This window comes from Lygodium microphyllum, chromosome 26 (genome assembly GCF_053477565.2).
Source record: "Lygodium microphyllum isolate KBCC chromosome 26, Lygodium_microphyllum_v1.1.10, whole genome shotgun sequence".
Classification (NCBI taxonomy): Eukaryota; Viridiplantae; Streptophyta; class Polypodiopsida; order Schizaeales; family Lygodiaceae; genus Lygodium; species Lygodium microphyllum.
The window spans coordinates 95357688-95380574 of NC_141160.1; the positions used below are offsets into that span (position 1 = coordinate 95357688).

Consider the following 22887-nt stretch of genomic DNA (forward strand, 5'->3'; position numbering starts at 1 on the left):
GAAATGCAACACATCTTATTCTTTGTAATATTAATGTGTTTTATGGTCTTTACTTCTTTTATTTAGTATGTGAGGAATTTTAATGGGTTGTAATTTTCATTTTCTTAGTAGATTTGGATAGACTTCCTTACTATGCATTAAGCAGATAAATGTAGAAATCAAGCTTTGTTCTATAAATCTAAATCTAAGTTTATGAGCATTTGAAGTATTAGGATACTTTGTTATCTTATGTAGAAGAGTTGTTAGGTGAGTCATGTCATGTGGATGAAGAAAAACATGTTTCCTTACAAACAAGGGGTATGGAAAAGTAAAATATTTCTCAATGGTTTTGAAGTATGTAGGAGACATTCTATGCATTAAGTAGAGAAAAGTAGAAATCAAGTTTTTTGCTATAAATCAAAATCCAAGTTTGTGCGTAGTTGAAGTTTTACATTACTTTATGTCTAGAGAAGTGAGGTTAAGTGGATCATGTCATGTGGATGAAGAAAAATGAGCTTTTCCCTTTCCTTATAGACAAAGGATTAGGAAAAGTAAGAAAAGTAGAATACTCAATCATTTTGCACTCTTAGTAGGAAGCTTTCTAGACAATGATAGGAGAAAGTGTTTGAGTTTGTGAGGTGATGGGTTTTTAGGTCTTAGTAGATGATGTTCTAGAAACACCATTAGAAATGCTTTTGAGTCTATAAGGTTCTTCCAATGTCTTGCATTAAGTGTGTAAGAGTGTACAATTGGAGTTTCGTTCTACAAATCTAGACCTAAGTTTTCAAGTATTTGAAGTTTTAAGAAACTTTCTTATGCTGTGTAGAAGTGAGGTTAAGTGGGTCATCTCATGTGTATGAAGAAAATTAAAGTTTCCTTATAGATAAGGGATTAGGAAAAGTTGAATACTCAATTATTTAAAAGCTTTACTAGGAGGTAATCTAGACACATTAATAGAAAGAAGTGTATTTGAGTTTGTTAGAAGGTGTTTCTAACCTTTACATACAAGCATAAGGAAGTTGCATGTTGTAAACAAATGAATCTATTAATTGAAAAGTGGTAGACCTCTAAGCATCAGAGAATGCATTTGGTGCAAGTTTTTGAGTTCCTTGGTGTATTGGATTTGTGTTGTGGACATGATCTATAAAACAAAGGATCGCATATTTGGCAACTTATGAAGAAAAGCTTACATGATTCATTTAACAGTTATACTCCAAATCTTTTCAATCAAGCAATGTGAGACTTCAAAGAGTTCATAACATATCTCTAATGCGAGCACTGAATTGGACACAAATTGTCTTAATTTTATGAGACAAGTAAATAATGATCTCCAAACCATATACATCAAAACTCTTCAAAAATCTTGATGTTTTTAGCTAGCTCATAATTGATTGGTTTTGACAAGTAGCCCTATGAAATGTGGCATGGTATGTGGTGGAGTGGATTGTATTTTCACAACTCTAACTCGCCCAAGAGAATTAACCAATCAAATGCGATGGCTTCCTTCACACACTCACGTATACCAACAAATTGATACCTCAACAAATCAAAGCAACATGCATGCACGCACGCACACACACACACACACACTCTCTCTCTCTCTCTCTCTCTCTCTCTCTCTCTCTCCCTCCCTCTCTCTCTCTCTCTCTCTCTCTCTCTCTCTCTCTCTCTCTCTCTCTCTCTCTCTCTCTCTCTCTCTCTGTGAAGTCCAACAATGTGCATGGACTCATTTGTGAAACCATCCTAGGATGGAGACCATCATCACAATATTTTGATTGTTCCAAATGTTAACCCTCTAAGGGTGACATGTTCACTTGAATTTTGCCTTCTCTCAATGTAATTGCACACAAGGAGACACACATCTCTTTAGATGTGCTCAATACACAACTTTACATCCCACACACACCCTTATTAAGGCATTTGAAAAAGTATTGTACACTTGCCTAAGATACTTGATTTAAGATATATCTCGTGATTTCTCCATCGATGAAAGCCTTAATTGTGGTATCTTTCGATGTGTTCGCTTTATTGATTCATATGACAATAAATTTATGTTATTGACTTTGCTAAAATCTTTATGATCTTGAATAAGAATTTACTGGCTTGATTGCTATGAAGACTTATCCATTTGTTGAATAATTTGGTAGATTTTAAGTTAGAAGCATATGAAGAATTATCCATCTATTTGACATTTTGATAGATTTAACTTAGAGATACCTAAATGGACCTTCATGTGAATGAAACATGGAATCACTAAAAGACATCTACTATATTATATTGTGTTCCTAAGTTTTTCCCTTGGTAATTGCCCTACCTTCTTGATATATATGAGATATAGGTTTATGTAAATCTTGATAAATCGATGTCAATTCATCTTTTCTACCTCAATGATTCTAAGGCTGATGTGGCATTATGTGCAAAGCATGTCATTTGTCGCATGCACAACATATAATTTATTATTTCTTCGATGAGTAAAAGAAAGCTTCCTTTTGCTCACAAAATTGCGAAGCAAGCAAGGTGCAACCTTGTGAGCTTTGCGATAATGCCTAAGTTTTTCCCTTGGTAATTGCCCTACCTTCTTGATATATATGAGATATATATTGTGTTCCTAAGTTTTTCCCTTGGTAATTGCCCTACCTTCTTGATATATATGAGATATAGGTTTATGTAAATCTTGATAAATCGATGTCAATTCATCTTTTCTACCTCAATGATTGTAAGGCTGATGTGGCACTATGTGCAAATCATGTCATTTGTCGCATGCACAGCATATAATTTATTATTTCTTTGATGAGCAAAAGAAAGCTTCCTTTTGCTCACAAAAATGCGAAGCAAGCAAGGTGCAACCATAGGAGCTTTGCGATAATGCGAACTGTGTGCAAATCATGGTTAGAGGGCCTATTGTTGGCCAGTCCAGCTAGTGATGATTAAAGGGAGAGAAGGCTTAAGAGAATTTAAGGTTTGGGTTTAAGTTTGAGAAATCAATCAATTATAAGAAGATATATAGATGAGACTAGAGAATCTATGTAGGATATCATTCAGCCTGGAAACATACAAAACCGAATCCCAAAACCTATAAGGCAAGTGCATAATGCTTCGAGTCCCAAGCCTTCTCGTTTTCTTTTCGATTCAGGAAAACTAGGCGCTCCGCGCTTAGGCTCGCCCAGGCGCTTCGCGCAGGGGTGGGCGCGATTTTTGCGTTTTTTGTGGGGGAGGTGGGGGCTGACACGCGGCACCCGCCCCCCACCTTTCCTTAACTAGTAGAGATAGATGAAAAACGCGACGGTTTATCCCACTACATTTAATCTCTATAGGTATACGCAACAGTGCGTTAATTCCTTACACAATAGTAACTACATCCAATCGTGAGAAGTTGAGAGCTATATCGCTCGACGCTTTCCTTTAGTTGAACCTTCGAGGGTTCCATGAAGGGAGATGACAGATGTGCAGCAGCAGGACTGGGAGGAACCGGTTACACACCGACTCGCACGTGCACATGATGAGCGCGGCTACAGAACGTGAGCAGCGGGGCCAAGGATGCGAGATAGGCCAATGAGGTGCGGATCCGACTGTCAATGCTGGACAGTGACACAGAAGGGTCGTGTACTGCCGCCTGCGGATAGATGCCGACGTGGGTCCCGCAACCCATGCGCGTCATTCCGCTGAGGCCCTATGTAGGTAGGTTCACGGATGGGTCGTGCGTCCTCGTTCGTCAAAATGTGATAACTTAATAACCATGGTAGGGGCACCCCAGCACGGCTCGGGAAATACGTTTCCCCGAAGTGAACGTGATTCCTTTTCAAGATCGTTTGAGAAGGAAGTACCCTCTATTCAATTGGTTTTTATAACCTAATTTAAAGAATATAATTATCTTTTGAGAAAATTGAAAAGGATTTATTTCCTTCTTTCAAAGAATTGAGAAGGTTTTTTCTCAAGGTGAACAAGTTTTAGATTGAAGCAAAGCCTCATTTTTTTGAACCCTCGTACAAGGGCCTAGTATAGATTGTCGGGGCCCAAAAGAATGCCAATTTAAAGAAGCATTCGAGTGCCAAAGAAGTGGCAACATAGTATGTCTTTGTGGTTAACGGGACAAGGTTGGAGCCTTCGATTGACTGATGTGAGTTTGGATCTTGCCAATCTTTTGGCTCCTTGTTCTTTTTTTTTTGTAATGCTCCTCGCTGTCAGCCAATGGAAGGCTTTTTTTGCAAGTCGCATTTTCTCGTTTTTGCTTCAATAGCTCATGCAAGTGCATCAAATGTCAAGTTTTCTTTTTTTGGCACACCAAGAGGGTCTATTTGCTGTCGTTGGCATCTCAACTTCAATTTTAGAAGGGCACTCCACCTCTCTTGATAGATGGCAATCTATTGGCCTCTCTACCTTATAAGAAGATTTGGTTGGTGTAGTGTTAGTTTGAAATGGGACCCTTCCAACAAAATGTGTTGTCCACATTGAAATCTCTTGTTCTAGCCACAACCATAGTTGATTGGGGTGAGGAAGTTGTTGTTGTTGTTTTTTTTTTTTTGGGGGGGGGGGGGTGTTAAGTGGGCAAAAGGGAGATGGGGGAGCAAGAGGCAACATTGAGGTTCTTGGCATCATCGTGGGTGAACATGATAGGGTGCCACACAAGGCCATTGCTATTGAAGATGCATTATTTGCATCCTTGGGGGGGGTAGTGAGAGAGAGCATGTGCAATGCATGTCCTTGGATGGGGCAAGTTGAGCCAATGTTCTTCCAAGAGTTAGTGTAGCACAAGTTAGACGTAGACAATAACATGTGGACCATGTGACTCATTGAGCCAATCCATTCAATGCTTTGAAAGCCTCTCAAGCATGAGAGCCATGCATCGCTAGTTCAACTACATTTAGTAGTTGTGACAAGTTTCTACCTCCTCAAATATTGAACACACCTTATGGCATCCTCACAGACCTTGAACTCGAAGAGGAGCTAGGATTCTTTATCTTTTTCCTTATGTGAAAGCATGGACCTTCCATGTTTATGATTGTGCAACAAGGGGGGCACCTACTTGGTTATTATTTTATGTGAATCAAAAGTGGGATGAGAGAGCAACATTGAGAGTACTAAGTACATGGTTTGATGATAGGGTCAAAGATCATGAAGATGAGGAAGAGCACAAAGCTATTGGCATTTATTGTTGAGGATGGCACAAGCTCCACTTCTCACAAGGATGAAGGCCTTTTGCTCATCAAGGAAGAACAAGGAAAATAAGAGGATTAATAGAACATGGTGATGAAAAAGAAGAGTAGAGTCCACCAAATAAGGTTGGTTGAAAGATGTAGTTTGCTAAAGACAATGAAGCTTGAGAATAGTGCCATTCCATCAATATTCTACCACTCATACAAACACATACCCACACTTTTTCTATGTGTGCTAAGCATGAAACAATGTGACATTTCACCATCTCTTTTAGACAATAGGATGATCATCATCAAGTAAGGATCATGTAGAGTAGTGGCCCCTTATGATGTTACTGTATGTACTAAAACAACTGTAAAAGTCTAGTAATGCAATCAATAGATACCATGATTGTGTTGTTCTACAAGGCACAACCACAATGGTGCCTCCACCATATATAACTCTATCATGCTATTCTTGTTGTTGGGTTGCCATCTCATGATAGTATTATCCATCTTCCTCCCTCCCCACCAATGGCAACTTGCCAACTTATTCTCTCTCTACAAGTTTTGGCTCTGTCAACGGCAGTGAGATCACCATCCTATTGCTATCAATACTTATTTGTTATTGAACTTGTGGCAAGTTGGCAAATTTCTCATGACATCACAAATATCTATTCCAAACACATGCTTGCTCGTTTTAAAATGTTAGGGAGTAAGATTTACTATTACCTTTATGATTTCCTAGTACATACATTCATTTTTTGTTACCCTAGAAGACAAATAAGGAAGCACAAATGTAATTTGTCGCTTGCATGATTTGCATTCCCTTTAAAGTCTAATATATTGTAAAGAGTCAAATGGGTGCAATGGAGAAAATAAAGTTGCTTGCATATGTATGGAGTGTCAAGGCTAGAGAGAGAGAGAGAGAGAGAGAGATGGTACATAGATTTAGCTAGAGAGTATTTGTTTCCCATCACAAGATTCAAAGGAGATAGATACATAAAGAGCATGAGTAGAGCAATACAAATAATTTTAAGAAATGTAGGAAAAAGCAAGATGGTAAGAAAAAATAATCGAAGCAAGTCTATACTTTCCAAAAGTAATAGGCACACCACACCTAGGCCTAAAACTTGATTAGGCATGGCTAGGACTTCAATTGTGTATTGGTCATGTTGAAATCCATAATTGCAAATCCAAATGGTTGTGCTCATAGGCGCCAACAATCCTCTCTCCCTCTCTCTCTCTCTCTCTCTCTCTCTCTCTCTCTCTATGTGTCCCTGCTGATAGTGTCACATGCATGTAGCAGTCATGTGCCGTAGGCAAACTCTACTATGCTGAGTCTTGTTTTAATCGGGCATTGGTCAATGAGACATGGCCATACATGGAGGACTTTTACCATCGTGATTTGCTTAGGCATGTCCCAACTCTCAATTTGCCCTCCATGTGCAAGTCAATGACTTGCGGACCTTGCTTCTATGTGAGGAGAGAGCATATTGCATAGGAGAGAGAATGTCTCGAGTAGAAGAGAGTTGTACCGAGCTAGGAAAGAGAATGCATCAACCATTCATGCAATGCCATGTGTGCAAGACTTCTATTAGTTAACAGAGTACCTCCATTTTTGAAGTTACTCCGTTAACTCTGACCAGTTTTGACATGTAAGTTGGCACAATTGAAGTCAATGATCTGCACATCTCATAACTTGATCATGTGGACTTGTGCATGTAAAGCTTACTTGCTTGTGTCCTCACTCTGAGCACCCCTAATAATCTAATAAACTTTCGATTTCCAACCATATGGCTGCACATCTCAACTTGATCATGTGGACTTGGGCACGTAAAGTTTACTTGCGTGTGTCCTCACTCAACACCCCTAATAATCTAACAAACCTTCGATTTCCAACCATATGGCTGCACATCGGATCCGCCACAACTGTCAAACATGGGACGAATCCATTTATCTAGACGAGAGCTTAAGGACATAATGAGAGCTATCCCGAATCTCCGATTGATAGCTGCTTTGACGTTTCTTCTTCATATTCCTTTTCTTTACCTACGATCCGAGTACCTTTCCTTCCTGTTCTGGTTAGGGGAGTGGACCTGGAAGAAGACAATCCATGAGCTCCCTCCTATCAGATCCTGTGCCGACGCGTAAAAGAAAACGTTCACAAGCAGCGGTTCCATGTACCTTTGATGGAGTCCTTGTGCCCGTGTGTGAGGATCAATGGATCATCATGATCACCCGGGTGAACGATGCAGTATTGCCAGGTTCATGATAACCGGTTTGAGCGCTGGATAATATGGCTTGCGTCAGGATTGAGTCCAAGTCTGACTCATTACAGCAGAAAGGTCAAACATGGTAACTGTCATTCTCCTATTCTCATTCTGTCGAAAGATACAGCGTGTAAGATTGCTTTCTCGGTCATTGCATCGACACAAGTTAGCATTGTAATGCTCTTTCTTCACCTACCTATTTCGAAGATTGCAATACAAGGGCTTGCTCATCTTCGACAAGTTTACTTTGAGAAAACCTAGTCGTATAGAAATGAAGTCAGCCAAAGGTAGGTAGTGTGGATCATTTTCTGCTCGTCGGTCTCAATAAGTGTCATGAAAAGGTGTAGGAGAACAAGTTACAATTAGAATGCTCTGGATAGTTTGCCGATCCACTTTGCATTCTGGTTTCAGTTAGACAATAAATATTCTCTATCCGAGAGAGCCTGATTCTTGTCCATCTGTATCTCAGGCGGCTCATTTAATCTAGCAGTAGTTCTGGTGCTTTACTCATGTGTGAGTACATAATAGTTCCTCTATAGAGCTTCACTTATATAGTTGCTACACACTAGAAAGACTGCTGCCAAAAACAGGGATGTGCTGCTCAATCAAGACTTAGCTACAGCTCCATTTGGGCAACTGTGAGGTGGCACACTCATGTGCTTATAGAAGCATGAACATAGAGCTGTCTAGGTAAGGGAGGTCCTTCTAACTGTGTTACTGTGTTTGACTTAGTTCACAAGATTTCGATATCATGTGAAACTTGGTTTTGAGCTGCATCCCCAGTGGCTTGTAAGAGTCACCGAGTGCTCTAGTTCCTGAGGTCTGTTTTAGCAGATCGAGATGAAAACTGGAGGAGCCTGAAATATATTTTGGCAAGACAGCTACCACCCTGATCACCAACCCTCTGAAGGCTAGAAAAAGCTTGATGTTTTGTGGGGTGAGTCTGTGAGAGTGCACAATGGAAAAAAACAAGAACTTGGAGTGAGAAGAGAAGATGAAGACAAGAAAAACACAATGGAACGGAAGGAACAAAACTGTTTAAAACTGAAAGTACAAGGCTGAAATGTCAGCCCCTACATTCTGCATGGAGCGTGAGTGTGTGTGTCAAACAAATGGTAGGAGGATGATGACAAAAGAATCAGGGAGCTGGGCAAAGATGTACAACATAGTGCTGCAAAAGCGCAACTTTGTGCATTGGCTTCGTGAGAATTTGTCTCCTTGTGTTGCACATCTCGCTCAAGCATCTTGGGGACTAACTCCTCCCAAGTGATGGAAACCCATGTATGAGAGGTGAGAAAACTCGTATAGAGGAGCTTCTACTTTGGTGATGGGAGATGTGATAGAATCGTCGCAGTGAGGTCCTTCAAAGCCACAATCTTCCCTAGGGATGCAAGCTCATCCTGAATCTCCTCCATCTGGTTGATGTGGTCCTTCATTGTAGGGGAATCTACAATAGAGAGATGTTGTAGCTTCAACTTGAGGATCATCCAATGCTCCAATGCTTGGATCTAGTAAAGGGATGCCAACATGGTCCAAATATGTCTTACATGCACGAGTACACATTGTACCTCAAAAAGAAAAAAGAGTGGGCTTTGCTGATCCCATAAAGTTACTGAATTCGTGGTTGCTCCAACTTGGGGATCCACGGTAGGTCAATGGTGACCAAATCCCATAGGTCAAAAGTGCTGAGGATGCACTCGACTTTGTGTGACTAGAGTGAGTAATTGGTTCCAACAAGCTTTTCGGAAATGAGAGAGAGGGTGGGTTGGGCACTTGAATGGATGGTGCCATAATTGCCAATTGTGGATTGGTGGCGATGGAAGAGGGAACATGGATAGACTGATATGAAGGTGGTTGCTAGTTGCCCTGGTCATGGTTTGCTTCTCGATCTGTGCCATGATCTCTGTGGTCTTTGCAACAATCCCCATGGTCACTGCAGTTGGAACGCCTGTCTTTGTTGTTACTTTGGTGGTTCTTGCAGTAATGATCCACAGTTCTGCCAATCACAATAAAAGAGGCTGCTGCTATAGGCGACCTCCAAAATGATTACATGCATACAGCCTAACTACTAGCATTAGCCTTGGTGATCAGAGATGATTGAGTCAACACTACTTAAAAGAAGCTACGAAGCCAGCATGCACACAGTGTTCTCTGGCAGGTTCTGGGGATGTGCAAGAAAGAGGGATCCTTGTCCATGTTTAAGAATATTAATACTTGAACTTTCTCTCACCAAGTTTTCCAGTAGATGAGTGAATCCAAGTAACACCTATTACAGTTCATGATACAGCAAGGGCTCCTGAAACCTAGCATAACAAACACTCACACAATCCTGAAAGTTGACACCTCTGGAAAGATTGGGGCTAGCTGCAATTAGCTGTTTGCACTAGGCAGTGAATATTGCAGATTAACTTTTATATGTTTAGGCTTAATGCCTGAAACATGCCAAGAAGCTGTCCAATTTCAGGACAAGGCAGATACTCAATTCTGAGCACAGCAGTTGATACTCTATCTTCTCCTTGAGATCTGCTGATATTACATGGTCAGTTAATTTCTAGTGCACGGCCTGTTTTACATTCTTGTACAAAGATGAAACTGGTTTTGATTAAAGTTTTCCTGGTGTGCAGTGGATCTTGTATGAAATTATTTTTGGTAGTCTTTTGGAAGACACTACTTTGAATTGAATTGAACAGCTAGGAAAGTTTACCAGTTGAATTTAGTTTTCTGTCCAAACTGAGTTCATATTCAGGTCAACTTGTACAACTGGCTCTTGAACTGCTGATTTTGAATGCAGCTCTGGGGTTCTAATTTAGTGTGTGATTTTGTGTAATCGCCAACTGACTTCGTATTTGACTTTTTACTCCCTTTGGGTGCTCTGCTGAATATGTTTTTTTGGCTCAACAGGTTCTGTCTGTCTGCAGTTCCAATCGACATTGTTATTGAGGTTGAAGGAATGCAATTTCACATGCATAAGGTTAAAAAATCTACTGACTTATCCTCTTGGTCCTACAGCTATTTTATTGAAGTTGTAAGAAGAGCTTACTAATGTGACACTTATGCTCACAGTTTCCATTGATCAATAGGAGTGGCAGACTCGCTAAACTGTTGGACTCTAGTTCAGACAAGAAAATAGAAGTTACTCACTTGGAGCTTTCAGAAATACCTGGTGGTCTGAAAGCTTTTGATCTAGTTGCCAAATTTTGTTACGGGTTACGACTGGACATTTCAGCAGCAAATGTGGTGAGTTTACGATGTTTAGCAGAGTATCTTGAGATGACAGAAGAATATGGTGAAGGCAACTTGGTTGCTAGAGCCGATGGTGTCTTAAACCAGGTTCTCCGTAGTTGGAAAGAGTCCATCCAAGCACTTCAAGGTTGTGAGCCTGTTCTTGCAGAAGCAGAGAAGTTGGGAGTTCTAAAGAGATGTGTGGACTCCTTAGCAATGAAGGCATGTACAGACCCAGATTTATTTGGCTGGCCAATGATGGAGCGTGGTACTGTGCAAAGTCCAGGAGGAAGTGTGTTATGGAATGGGATTAGTACAGGTGCAAAACCGAGGCATCCACACTCAGACTGGTGGCATGAAGACGTTTCTGTACTGAGTCTGTCTTTGTTCCAACGGCTGATTGTTGCTATGCAAACAAGAGGGATTAAGCATGGGGTTATTGCAGGAGCACTGATGCATTTTGCAAAGAAACATCTTCCAGTTCTTAATAGACGGCAGGGATGGTCTGGAACAAGAAGGCTTTCTTTTACTAGTGTACTTTCTGAGGGTGAGCAAAAGGAGATCCTAGAAACCATAGAGAAACTTTTACCTTCTCAGAGGGGTATTACTTCAACTAGGTTTCTTTGTGGGTTGCTAAGGAGTGCAATGATATTAAATGCTAGTCCTGGTTGCAGAAGTAAATTAGAGTACCGAATCGCATCACAACTTCAGGAAGCAAGTCTTGATGATCTGTTATTTCCAAACCTTTCATACAATCTGGAGACACTGTATGATAATGATTGTATACAGAGGATAGTGGATCATTTTTTAATTGTAGATGAATTGGCAGCTGCAAACAATTCACCAACATCAAATGATGGGCTATTTGGCAATTCCCCCGTTGCCACTCCCATGATAAGGGTTGGGCAGTTGATGGATGTGTATCTTGCAGAAGTGGCCCCTGACGTAAATTTGAAGCCCTCCAAGTTCCAGTTGCTGGCTGGTGCTTTACCGGAATATGCTCGTTTGCTGGACGATGGACTGTATCGAGCTATTGATATCTATTTGAAGGTTTGATAAACTGCTTTATAAATCTCTCTCTTTTTCTGTCTACTTAATGCATTTGGAAGAGACAAAGGCTCTATTACTAAGCATGTTAATTTACAGCATTGTTACAATCACCCATTAGTTATTGTTTTTTTTCTTTTTTCCAAGAAAAGAAAGATCTACAATAACACCTTGGAGAAAATCTCTTGACAAAATACAAAGTACAAGGAACTTTGAAAGTACAGTACAAATATGATGGTTGTGTGAACAACCAATCTGGTGGGCTATAATGCCAGACCATTTGAGGGTTCATATGGAAAAAAGTGCTGGAGTCCCAAGTCTGCAAGAAGGCCTCTCTCCTCTTCCTCCTCCTCCTCCTCCTCATCATCATACTGTCAGAATCTTGCTTCATCCTCTCCCATTTCCCATGGAGAGTGTGGATGATTTCTATACAAATCCTCAAAATTGTCTCAGCTGTGGATATATCCTGAAGGTCAATAATGTGGGTACACCTCGTGGTCCAGATGTAACGGCCTATAATACTAGCAATCAGCTCATGAAAGACTAGGTGAATTTCAAGAACTCTCTCTTAAATGCGATCTTCTTCTTGAAAGTCCGCATTGCAGCAGTCATAATGGACACACGCCTGTGCATGATTATGTGTACGATGAGTGTGGTGTCTTTAGCCAATTGTACATGGAAGATCTATCTTGAAGAAATTTTGCAGGAGGGGTCTAAAGGAGCCTTGAAATAAACTATAGGACAGCCAAAATATTAGCTTATTTTTCAGTCTGGCCAAAGTTGAGATAATTAAATGATGAGGCTAAGGGATCTTATAGAAGAGACTCTTGGGGTTGCCTATGACATTGCTGTGGCATGGCCACGAGCACCCTAGGCTAGGGACAAGGAGTAGATAAGATTCTATGTTTGGAAGATGAATCACATGCCAGTCTTTTGGTGGTTTTGGTGTTTGTTTGTTATCATGCTAAGGTTTTGGGTCACTTTGGAAGAAACAATGGGATTATGAGCCTGTGGGTGGATGAAGTGGATTGTGGGTGCTTGAAAGCAGGCCACCTGCTTAGTATTCACGTGGAGGGAGTGCTAACCTAGAGTAAGCTTCTTGTTATATCATAGTTTAAATTATGGTGGTAATGGTGGTTTCCAAGCTATCAACAATTCATTATCAGGAGCATCAACAGCCAGTTAGAGAGCTTTAACTCATGTTAGCTGAATTGTAATGGGGCTGGTTTGCTCCTTCAAAGAGGGCAGGTTGTGGCTTGTAGAGGAAATCAAGATGAATGTTGTATGAAGGGCTGTCTTCTATTTATGAAGCTGAAAGGTAAAATGTTGGACTTCAGAATTATTAAAGTTGTTTCAAGGGTTCTTGTGAAACCGGCCTTCCTTCTTTGAAAGGGTGGTAATGACCTGATCAACACTTAATTACAGCAAGAAGCAAATTCACATAAAGTAAAATATACACTTTACCACTTAATCTTGGACAGCCAACACCCGATTGGCCCCAAAACTTGACACCCTTGTAGTATTTCTTTAACTTGTATTGCAAATGGATGGAATATAATTGAGATTCTTCAACCTCCTCCACTAATCCAAGTGTGTCTTGCTGTCATAAACGACCACTAAGGCTTCAAATCAATTTACCTGTTAATTTGCTAGGGGGTTGGTCTTTACCTGTGCTCCTTGGAAAATAAATTAGCCCCAAATTCAGCAGTACTAGATACCCGTCATATAAATCTACATGATATGATAGTAGGAGCAGCAGTTTCAACTCTATCTAATGGACCCATTTTCTTCAAACTCCGTCCGAATTATGTTATAGCTGTAGATGATCCCTACCTACTTGAACTTCTAATGTTACATATTAGAACTCTAGGTTTAGAAATGAAAGCTTCATCAGCTCATCTAGCTATCCAATATCGTATGGTATTTAGATGTATGTCTTTAGCAATTCCAAGGATTGTAGAAAGAGTAATTCATCACAAGATAAATGACAAATGATCATCATGAAATCAGATGATACTACTCAAAGGTTTTTTCTAGGCAGTGTAAAGTGGTCTAAAATAGAGTTGCCCCGTGAATGGCAACTAGACATTTCTTCTATCCAAAAAAAGGAGTTACTTTCACCAAAAGTGATCAAGGTACAAAACATCAAAGGTAAAACACTATTACTTTCACAAAAGCAGTTACAGAATGGTTCTTTGTCTCAACAAGAACTACGTCCTCAAAAGTTAGTGATACAATAACCTCAGCTCAGGATCCCACCATCCCAAAAGGCAAACACTCTTAAGTTCTATATCCAGTCATGCAATCATAATCAGATAATACAAGGAGTATGCCAACATTGTCGCAAGCTAATAGAAAAAGTTGGATCAACTTCTGGAGTCATAAACAATATCCAAGAATTTGAATATGAAGGGAACCAATATAAAGCAGTCCTATATCTTCATCCACATGATAATTCATCATGGACAGCAGAACTTCAAGTTGAAAATCGGACCCATCTTGCCCTTACAGGATTGATAGAAAAAATAGAATCTCTACATCAAATGACAGACAGACTTATTCAACTATGTCAACAATTATACAAAGTTTCTATTGTAAAGCCTACTGCAGCACCCAATTCTCAGACTGCCACTTCATTACTGCCCTCGTATCAAACAGTCACAGACTGGCTTACTTTCTCCAACAAGAGACTACAAAAAAGCTCGACATCTCACTTTGCTTCACCCTCCACTGGTACACTCAATGTTCATTATATTATCTCTAAAAAGAGAAAAGAAAAGGAAATTATCCCCACAGGAGAAGGAACTTCCAATGAAAGCACATATGTTCCAACAGATATGGATATGTATTGTTATTAAACACTTCTAGATATTGAAAATGATCAAGAATATGACTTGGAAAGCATTCTTTTAAAAGAAATACAACAAATTTATTGTCCTCTGCTAAAAGATCTGGATGAAGATTTTCCTGAAATCAGCTCTTCCTCCTATCAGCAACCTCTTCAATCCGGAAAGACTGTGACAGACTTAACAGATTATCTGGAGCTAGTATTTCCAGATTGATCTGACAATGACTATACGACAGCTTTTAAAGACATTGATGAAAAGGATTTTGAAAAGATTCACAGACAAAAATAAGCAAATCAGGTACTAGACCAAATGCCTTTGTGCATTGATTATTCTGAAAAAGAAAATGATGAACTCACTCGTAGCATACACAAAAGACTTGATTCAAGGATTATGACAGAATACATAGAACAAAATCCTCCGAATCAACCATCTTCAGAACTGCCAGCATGGTATTACCATGATCAAGCACATTTTCAAGAAAGAGCTGCATTCACTGCATCATCTTCTGATGAAGACGGAGATAGTGTGATTGAAGAAACATTTGTCCCTATAAATCCACATCGACAGCCATCTCCAATTTCACCAACATCAGTACTACGAGCTCAATTAAATGCTCACTTTTCTTCTATAAGTAATTCTTCTGCTATTACAAACCCTGTGAATACTACTTCTGCATCAATATCCAAAACAAAGCCCTCTTATAATCACTTCTATAAGAAGATAGGTGTGCTGGAAAAAGTTGGATCTTTTCCAATATGGTTTATTGACGGCAAAATATCCAAAGAAATTAAACTTCTTATTTACATGATGTATGCATATGTAGGACAAAAAATGATAGAAAAGCCACAGACAGATAGAATAGACATTCTCAATGCAATGACACATGGTTTTGTGGGTGGACTTAAACAATGGTGGATATCTATTCATCCTTAAGTTAAATTAGCTATAGTACAACATCAAGACCCTATTCAAAAGAACTAGTTGGAAACAAACTAGATGATGTACTAGAAGCTAGAGAAGCATTTTTCAAATCCAAACTTTGTGATCCCAGATTATACAAAGAATACCTTGTATATATGAGAGACCTTATGTATGAAGGTCTTGGAGCTCATGACAACTCCATGAAAGAGCATCTAGTATGTTCTTTTCCAAAATCCATCCCTTTCTATTGTAAACAAAGGATGAAAGATGAAAACATGGACTTTACTGATAGTGTTGGATAGATCATTCAAACCATTGAACAAACTATCACAAGGAAACAATGCTTGGCTCTGGACTTCTCTTTGACTCTTCTCTATGTTTGTCTCTCTATATCTCTATCCTCTTTACAAGAGAATGGATGATCTTTATATAGGCTTATGGGCTGGGAATTTTCTTGTGGAGGGGTTTTCCCGCTTTTACAGGAATTTGGGTAGAGTGTTTCCCGCTCTAAAAAGGATAAGAAGGCATCTTGTAGTGCACAATGAGTTGGATAAAATCTTTTACATCATAAAGGTACATGGAATATTGTACAGTAACTTTGGAAGTGGTCATGATGACTTTCTGGATAGTAGATCAGCAATAGTATTTTGTACACTTGGAAGATATTTAAAAGTCACATCAAGTGCATTGAAAAAGAGTGACTATCTTAATAATCTTTTGTTTGCGATTTCATTGGGTGCTTTTTAGTGAGGTACCCAGGCACATGTTTTAGGTCAGTGCGGATGGTCAAGGGAACAAATTCAATAAAGATTTTGAATGTTTTGATTGCTTTGATCATTGCCAGAATCTCTCTTTGGTAGGATGGGTAGTTTCTTTGAGTTGTGGAGAAGATTCTTGAGGCGTATCTGCGTGGATGTAATTCTTTTGATTTTTCTTCACAAAGACAAGCACCCCAGCCACCAGTGTCAGAAGCATCTGTATATAGAAACAATGGAAGACCTGTAGGCAACCTGAGAGGAGGAAGATTTTGGATTATCTTCTTAATATTTTGGACTGCAATTGTGTGAATTGGTTTCCATTTGAGTTTATCTTTTCTAAGTAGAGGATAGAGTTCCTGGGAGTAATGGGCTATATTTGGAGTAGAGGAATTGATCCAGTTTAAACAGCCTAGGAACTGTTGAAGCTGTTTTATTGTAGTGAAAGTGTCCAGCATATCTGTGATTTTAGTCAATACATGCTCCTGAAGCTTTATGCTACCTTGGTTTATTTCTATACCAAGAAACTCTATTGATGTTTGGAACATCATTGATTTAGTAGGTGAAAGTACTATTCTTGCTTCTTCTATTGCTTTTGCAATTGAGAAAGATGCTCTATATGTTCCTGCACAGTTTTTGAAAATACAAGAATGTCATCAATATAAGTTAGGCAAAAGGGATATTTGCCAAAAATGGAATCAGTCCATTCTTGAGACTTTGTAGGGGCTATCTTGATTCCAAAGGATAGCACTGTTCATTGGTAATGGCCTTGAGGAACACAAAATGTTGTTTTATACCTGTCTTCTTTCTTTATAGGTAATTGCCAAAACCCTGATTTAAGATCAAACTTGCTGAAGATATTGGCTTTTTTCAATCTTTTCAGAAGAAGATCTTTTAAAGGAATAGGATGGCCATGTCCTATTAGATATTTGTTCAATGGTTTGTAATCGATCACTATTCTCTTTTTTCCCCTTTTTTGTTCTGAATGCTTGTTGACGTAAAAGGCTTGACATGCCCATGGTGAGTTTGTTGTTTCTATTAAGCCTTTTGCTAGTAAAGATTGAATCTCTTCTTTGTACAAGTGTACATCTTCATCCTTCATGCTTGAATGGATTGCTTTAGTAGGGATTGCATTAGACTGTATGGGTAAGGATACCGCAAACCTTTGTCTTTTCTCCTGATAGATCATAGAGTCATCATGCATGAAAGTCTTTATATGTTCTTGTATTTGTGTTGTAGCTTGTTTTTGTTTTTTTAATTCTGTTTTTATCCACTGAGCTCTTGAGCTTTCTTTAGCCTTGGCATTGCTTCGGTAATAGAGTAAACAGTTTTTTCAATTTTTGTGAGTAGTGTCATGTCAGCTTGTTTACCCTTGTAAGTTACTGTAAAATTTCTGGCGCAAAAGATGTAGGGCACCAAATGTTGCAAGATGTCTATATCAATCAATAAGTCATACCTTATCTGTTTCATGAGTTGTATTTCTATTGGCACTTTGATTGTTCTAAGCTGTAAATAAGCCTGTGTCACATGAATGAGTATTTTTTTGTTATTGGATAATTCTACTATGATGGGTGTAGAAACCTTTATACAATTTTTGGGAAAGAGTTCATAGGGTGCTATTGTCAATGAAGATCCTGTATCCAATAATGCATCCACAAAAAGAAAAAATAGTGGCATGTTTTTAACCTGTACACACACTATAGGAATAGGTCCACCTGTATCTAAAGCAACAGAATGCTATATTTAATACTGGTCAGAGTGTATGGCAGCTAATGCACCATTTTCGCAACCCCCTATTTATGATGACTTGGCACCATAGGGCAAAGCTAAAGACTTTAAGAAAGGGGCGAAGCTGTAAAATTGATACTTTCAATGGTACTCAAGATAACGTAAAGGCATTGGCATTCATTCAACAATTTGATGCAGCTTATTCTGGTGTTAACTTCACTAAGTCATCTAAAGTGTGAAAGGCTGTGACTTTTCTTAAAGGTAATGTGTAGAAATGGGGGGACTTCTCTTATGATGCAGGGTAGGGTACCATTCACTTTAGATTCAGTTCAAGCAAGTGTTTGTTTTGAGATGGGTGTCATGATTGCTTTGCGCCTTACTTTCTGACGTACAGGATGGGTACCTTCCTTTACAGGAATACTATGCATAGCTAGACTGGGGGGAATGCCCCTAAGTTTGTCATAGCTCCAAGCGAAGATGCCACGGAACTCCTGAATCAAGGACACATAGTCCTCTCTCTCTTCCAAACTGAGTATGGAACCTAATTTAATTGGTCACGAATCATTAGGCGTACCAAGGTCCAACTCAATAACATCCGAACAGACTGCCAAGTCGATATACCCGCTGGTTGAGTGATTCTAGGTAGAGGTGCTAATTGTGTAATAGTGGATGCTTACCCTGAGTCTCCTTAGAGTGAGAGAGCTCCTTTATCCTTTACTGAACTAGAAACAGTAGATGATCCATCTAGTAGTGAGATGTCATCGAGCAATGGATTTAAAGAAGGGTCCACTACAGAGGACATTTATTAGATAACATTGAATGAGCCGATAGAGCCTCAAGATCGAATAAGAGAATTGTGGATTCTAGTGTGGGATGACCTTACTTGGTTGACTGGATGTATACTATCACCTGGAGTTGAGGATTGCAATTCTTATAAGATTGCTGTAGTTTCTTGAGCTATCTCCTTTTGGCTTAGCAAGATTCTTTTGTGGATTTTACAGAGTAGGTGTAATTCCTGTTGCATTTGTAAAAAGGCATTAGTCATATCCTGTCCTGCTTGTTGCATACCTGGAGAGATTGAATTTAGTAATTGTGATGCTGTCCTGGGATGGTATAGAGTTTCTAGCTTGTGTGGAATGAAAAGATTTGCCTGTCCTTTTGTTTCTGGGCAAAGAGTACATTGCTTTGGCAAGTCATATGGATTTGAGAAGAATTCTTGTTGTATCTTATTCTTCTGTTTCTTGTGTTTTGATGAGGAGGTGTCCGTATCTTCAGATTCTTCTGGGCTTGATAAACTGTCTTCAAGGTTCTTTCCTTTCATTTTTGAAGAGGAGGCAAAAGCATTTCCCATAAATTTTCCTTTAGAGAGAAAATGAGCCATGTGAGCATTAATAGCTTGAAAGTTGTCTGGGTTTACTTCATTATCTGATTCTTTAGTTATATCAAAAGGTGTGTCTTCTAATGTATTTGAAAAATTGTCTGATGTATGCCAAGAGTCTATTTCAGAAGATGTTTCAGAAGATTCTGTTTTTTCTTCTTCTTCTTCTATGTCATAATTGTTGTTGTAGAAATATTCGTCATCTGAATAGCTATCATAAGAATAATAGCTATCATAGTCATAATGGTGCATCATGTTGACCTTGGCGGCATCTGCATTATCCTTTTTCTTTGGGCATTTATTTGCTAAGTGTGAAGCACTTCTACAAATAAAACATTTCAAATCTTTGTTTTTTGAACTTTTATCATACTTTTTTTTTTTGGAAAAAGGTTTTTGGTGATACTTAGCTTTTCTGGTTCCTTTTGATCTTCTGGAATGCCAGCGAAACCTGTGGCTATATGAAGCTTCTTGTTCATAATTTGGTTGATGTCCATAATGTCGTTGATGATAATGATGATGCGTGTTGTTCTTCCTTTTGTAGTAGCTGCGTGTGGAAATATCACAGTGACATTTGTCACATCCAAAATCTGCTTCAAATTTTGAGGCTTTTTTGCATATAGATTGTGGAAACTTTTGATTCAGCTGTGCCATTTTTTGTTGATGACAAACTTCTTTGATAGTTTGCTTGATGGTTTGGATGATCTGTCCAACACTATCAGTAAAGTCCATGTTTTCATTTTTCATCCTTTGTTTACAATAGAAAGGGATGGGTTTTGGAAAAGAACATACTAGATGCTCTTTCATGGAGTTGTCATGAGCTCCAAGACCGTCATACATAAGGTCTCTCATATATACAAGGTATTCTTTGTATAATCTGGGATCATAAAGTTTGGATTTGAAAAATGCTTCTTTAGCTTCTAGTACATCATCTAGTTTGTTTCCAACTAGTTCTCCTAATAATAGCTCAAAGAATATTTGAATAGGATCTTGATGTTTTACTATAGCTAATTTAACCTGAGGATGAATAGATATCCACCATTGTTTAAGTCCATCCACAAAACCATGTGTCATTGCATTGAGAATGTCTATTTTATCTGTCTGTGGCTTTTCTATCATTTTTTGTCCTACATATGCATATATCATGTAAATAAGAAGTTTAATTTCTTTGGATATTTTGCCGTCAATAGACCATATTGGAAAAGATCCAACTTTTTCCGGCACACCTATCTTCTTATAGAAGTGATTATAAGAGGGCTTTGTTTTGGATGTTGATACAGAAGTAGTATTTACAGGGTTTGTAATAGCAGAAGAATTACTTATAGAAGAAAAGTGAGCATTTAATTGAGCTCGTAGTACTGATGTTGGTGAAGTTGGAGATGGCTATCAATGTGGATTTATAGGGACAAATGTTTCTTTAATCACACTATCTCCGTCTTTATCAGAAGATGATGCAGTGAATGCAGCTCTTTTTTGAAGATGTGCTTGATCATGGTAATACCATGCTGGCAGTTCTGAAGATGGTTGATTTGGAGGATTTTGTTCTATGTATTTTACCATAATCCTTGAATCAAGTCTTTTGTGTATGCTGCGAGTGAGTTCATCATTTTTTTTTTCAGAATAATCAATGCACAAAGGCATTTGGTCTAGTACCTGATTTACTTATTTTTGTCTGTGAATCTTTTCAAGATCCTTTTCATCAATGTCTTTAAAAGCTGTCGTATAGTCATTGTCAGATCAATTTGGAAACATTAGCTCTAGATAATCTGTTAAGTTTGTCACAGTCTTTCCGGATTGAAGAGGTTACTGATAGGAGGAAGAGCCGATTTCAGGAAAATCTTCATCCAGATCTTTTAGCAGAGGACAATAAATTTGTTGCACTTCTTTTAAAAGAATGCTTTCCAAGTCATATTCTTGATTATTTTCAGTATCTGGAAGTGTTTCATAACAATATATATCCATATCTGTTGGAATAGATGTGTTTTCATTGGAAGTTCCTTCTCCAATGGGGATAATTTCCTTTTCTTTTCTCTTTTTAGAGATAATATGATGAACATTGAGTGTACCTGTGGAGGGTGAAGCAAAGTGAGATGTCCAATCTTTTTGTAGTCTCTTGTTGAAGAAAGTAGGCCAGTTTGTGACTGTCTGATACGAGGGCAATAATGAAGTGGCAGTCTGAGAATTGGGTGTTGCAGTAGGCCTTACAATAGAAGCTTTGTGTAATTGTTGACATAGTTGAAAAAGTCTGTCTGTCATTTGATGTAGAGATTCTATTTTTTCTATCAATCCTGTAAGGGCAAGATGGGTCCAATTTTCAGCTTGAAGTTCTGCTGTCTATGATGAGTTATCCTGTGGATGAAGATATGGGGCTGCTTTATATTGGTTTCCTTCATATTCAAATTCTTGGATATTGTTTATGACTCCAGAAGTTGATCCAGCTTTTTCTATCAGCTTGCGACAATGTTGGCATACTCCTTGTATTATCTGATCATGATTGCATGACTGGGTATGGAACTTAAGAGTGTTTGCCTTTGGGATGGTGAGATCCTGAGCTGAGGTTGTTGTATCACTGACTTTTAAGGAGGTAGTTCTTGTAGAGACAAAGAACCATTCTGTAATTGCTTTTGTGGAAGTAATAGTGTTTTACCTTTGATGTTTTGTACCTTGATCACTTTTGGTGGAAGTAACTTCTTATTTTGGATAGAAGAAATGTCTAGTTGCCATTCATGGGGCAACTCTATTTCAGACCAATTTACACTATCTGGAAGAAATCTTTGAGTAGTATCATCTGATTTCATGACGATCTTTTGTCATTTATCTTGTGATGAATTTACTCCTTCTACAACCCTTGGAATTGCTAAAGACATACATCTAAATACCATACGGTATTGGATAGCTAGATGAGCTGATGAAGCTTTCATTTCTAAACGTAGAGTTCTAATATGTAACATTAGAAGTCCAGGTAGGTAGGGATCATCTATAGCTATAATATAATTCGGACAGAGTTCGAAGAAAATGGGTCCATTAGATAGAGGTGAAACTACTGCTCCTACTATTATATCATGTAGATTTATATGACGGGTATGTGATACTGCTGCCATACAAGAGGCATTTAGGCCACGCCTAAAGAGAGGGATTATACCTATTGCTATATATCCTAGATGGATGTAAGGATATTCTTTTTTGGCTTGCTGCTTTTGTATTTTAGGATAGACAAGTGAAAGAAGATTGACATGTTGGTCCTGTGAGAGTGATCTCCTACAGTAAGTATTCCTTGATCCTCAATATACAAAGTAGATGCTTTAAATTTGAAAATACCATTTTCACCATAGATATAGGAAGCACCGATGTCTGGTAAAATCCACTTTGAACTTGGTTGTGATTCATCGACCATGATGGTTAAATTCCCCAATGACTTATAGCGCTCATAAAGATGTTTGAAGGTAGAAGAGAGGGCATTTCCACTTTGTTTCGAAGAAGCCATAGGAATTTACTGGACTTTAACAGAGGATTTAATACTCTTCAACGGCGAACACGGCAACACATGCCTTAATTCCTAACGAACGAGACCTCAAGGGCGTCACTTACTACCTTTTTTCTCTCGAT

At 38.7% G+C, this 22887-nt stretch overlaps 1 protein-coding gene across 2 annotated transcripts in view; it reads left to right on the forward strand.

The window, feature by feature from the left end:
- The first annotated feature begins 7031 nt into the window (after nucleotides 1-7031).
- The window catches only part of LOC148013564 (BTB/POZ domain-containing protein At1g30440-like), a 44698-nt gene continuing 28842 nt past the window's right edge, over nucleotides 7032-22887 (forward strand). Inside the window, exons 1-3 of one of the 2 annotated variants that reach the window (XM_087667994.1) lie at nucleotides 7032-7469; nucleotides 10286-10355; nucleotides 10448-11656. In XM_087667994.1, the coding sequence (XP_087524120.1) occupies nucleotides 7411-7469; nucleotides 10286-10355; nucleotides 10448-11656 (1338 nt within the window). In that variant the 5' untranslated portion in view covers nucleotides 7032-7410. The remainder of the gene's footprint in view (nucleotides 7470-10285; nucleotides 10356-10447; nucleotides 11657-22887) is intronic. The other variant, XM_087667993.1, reaches the window with a different exon arrangement.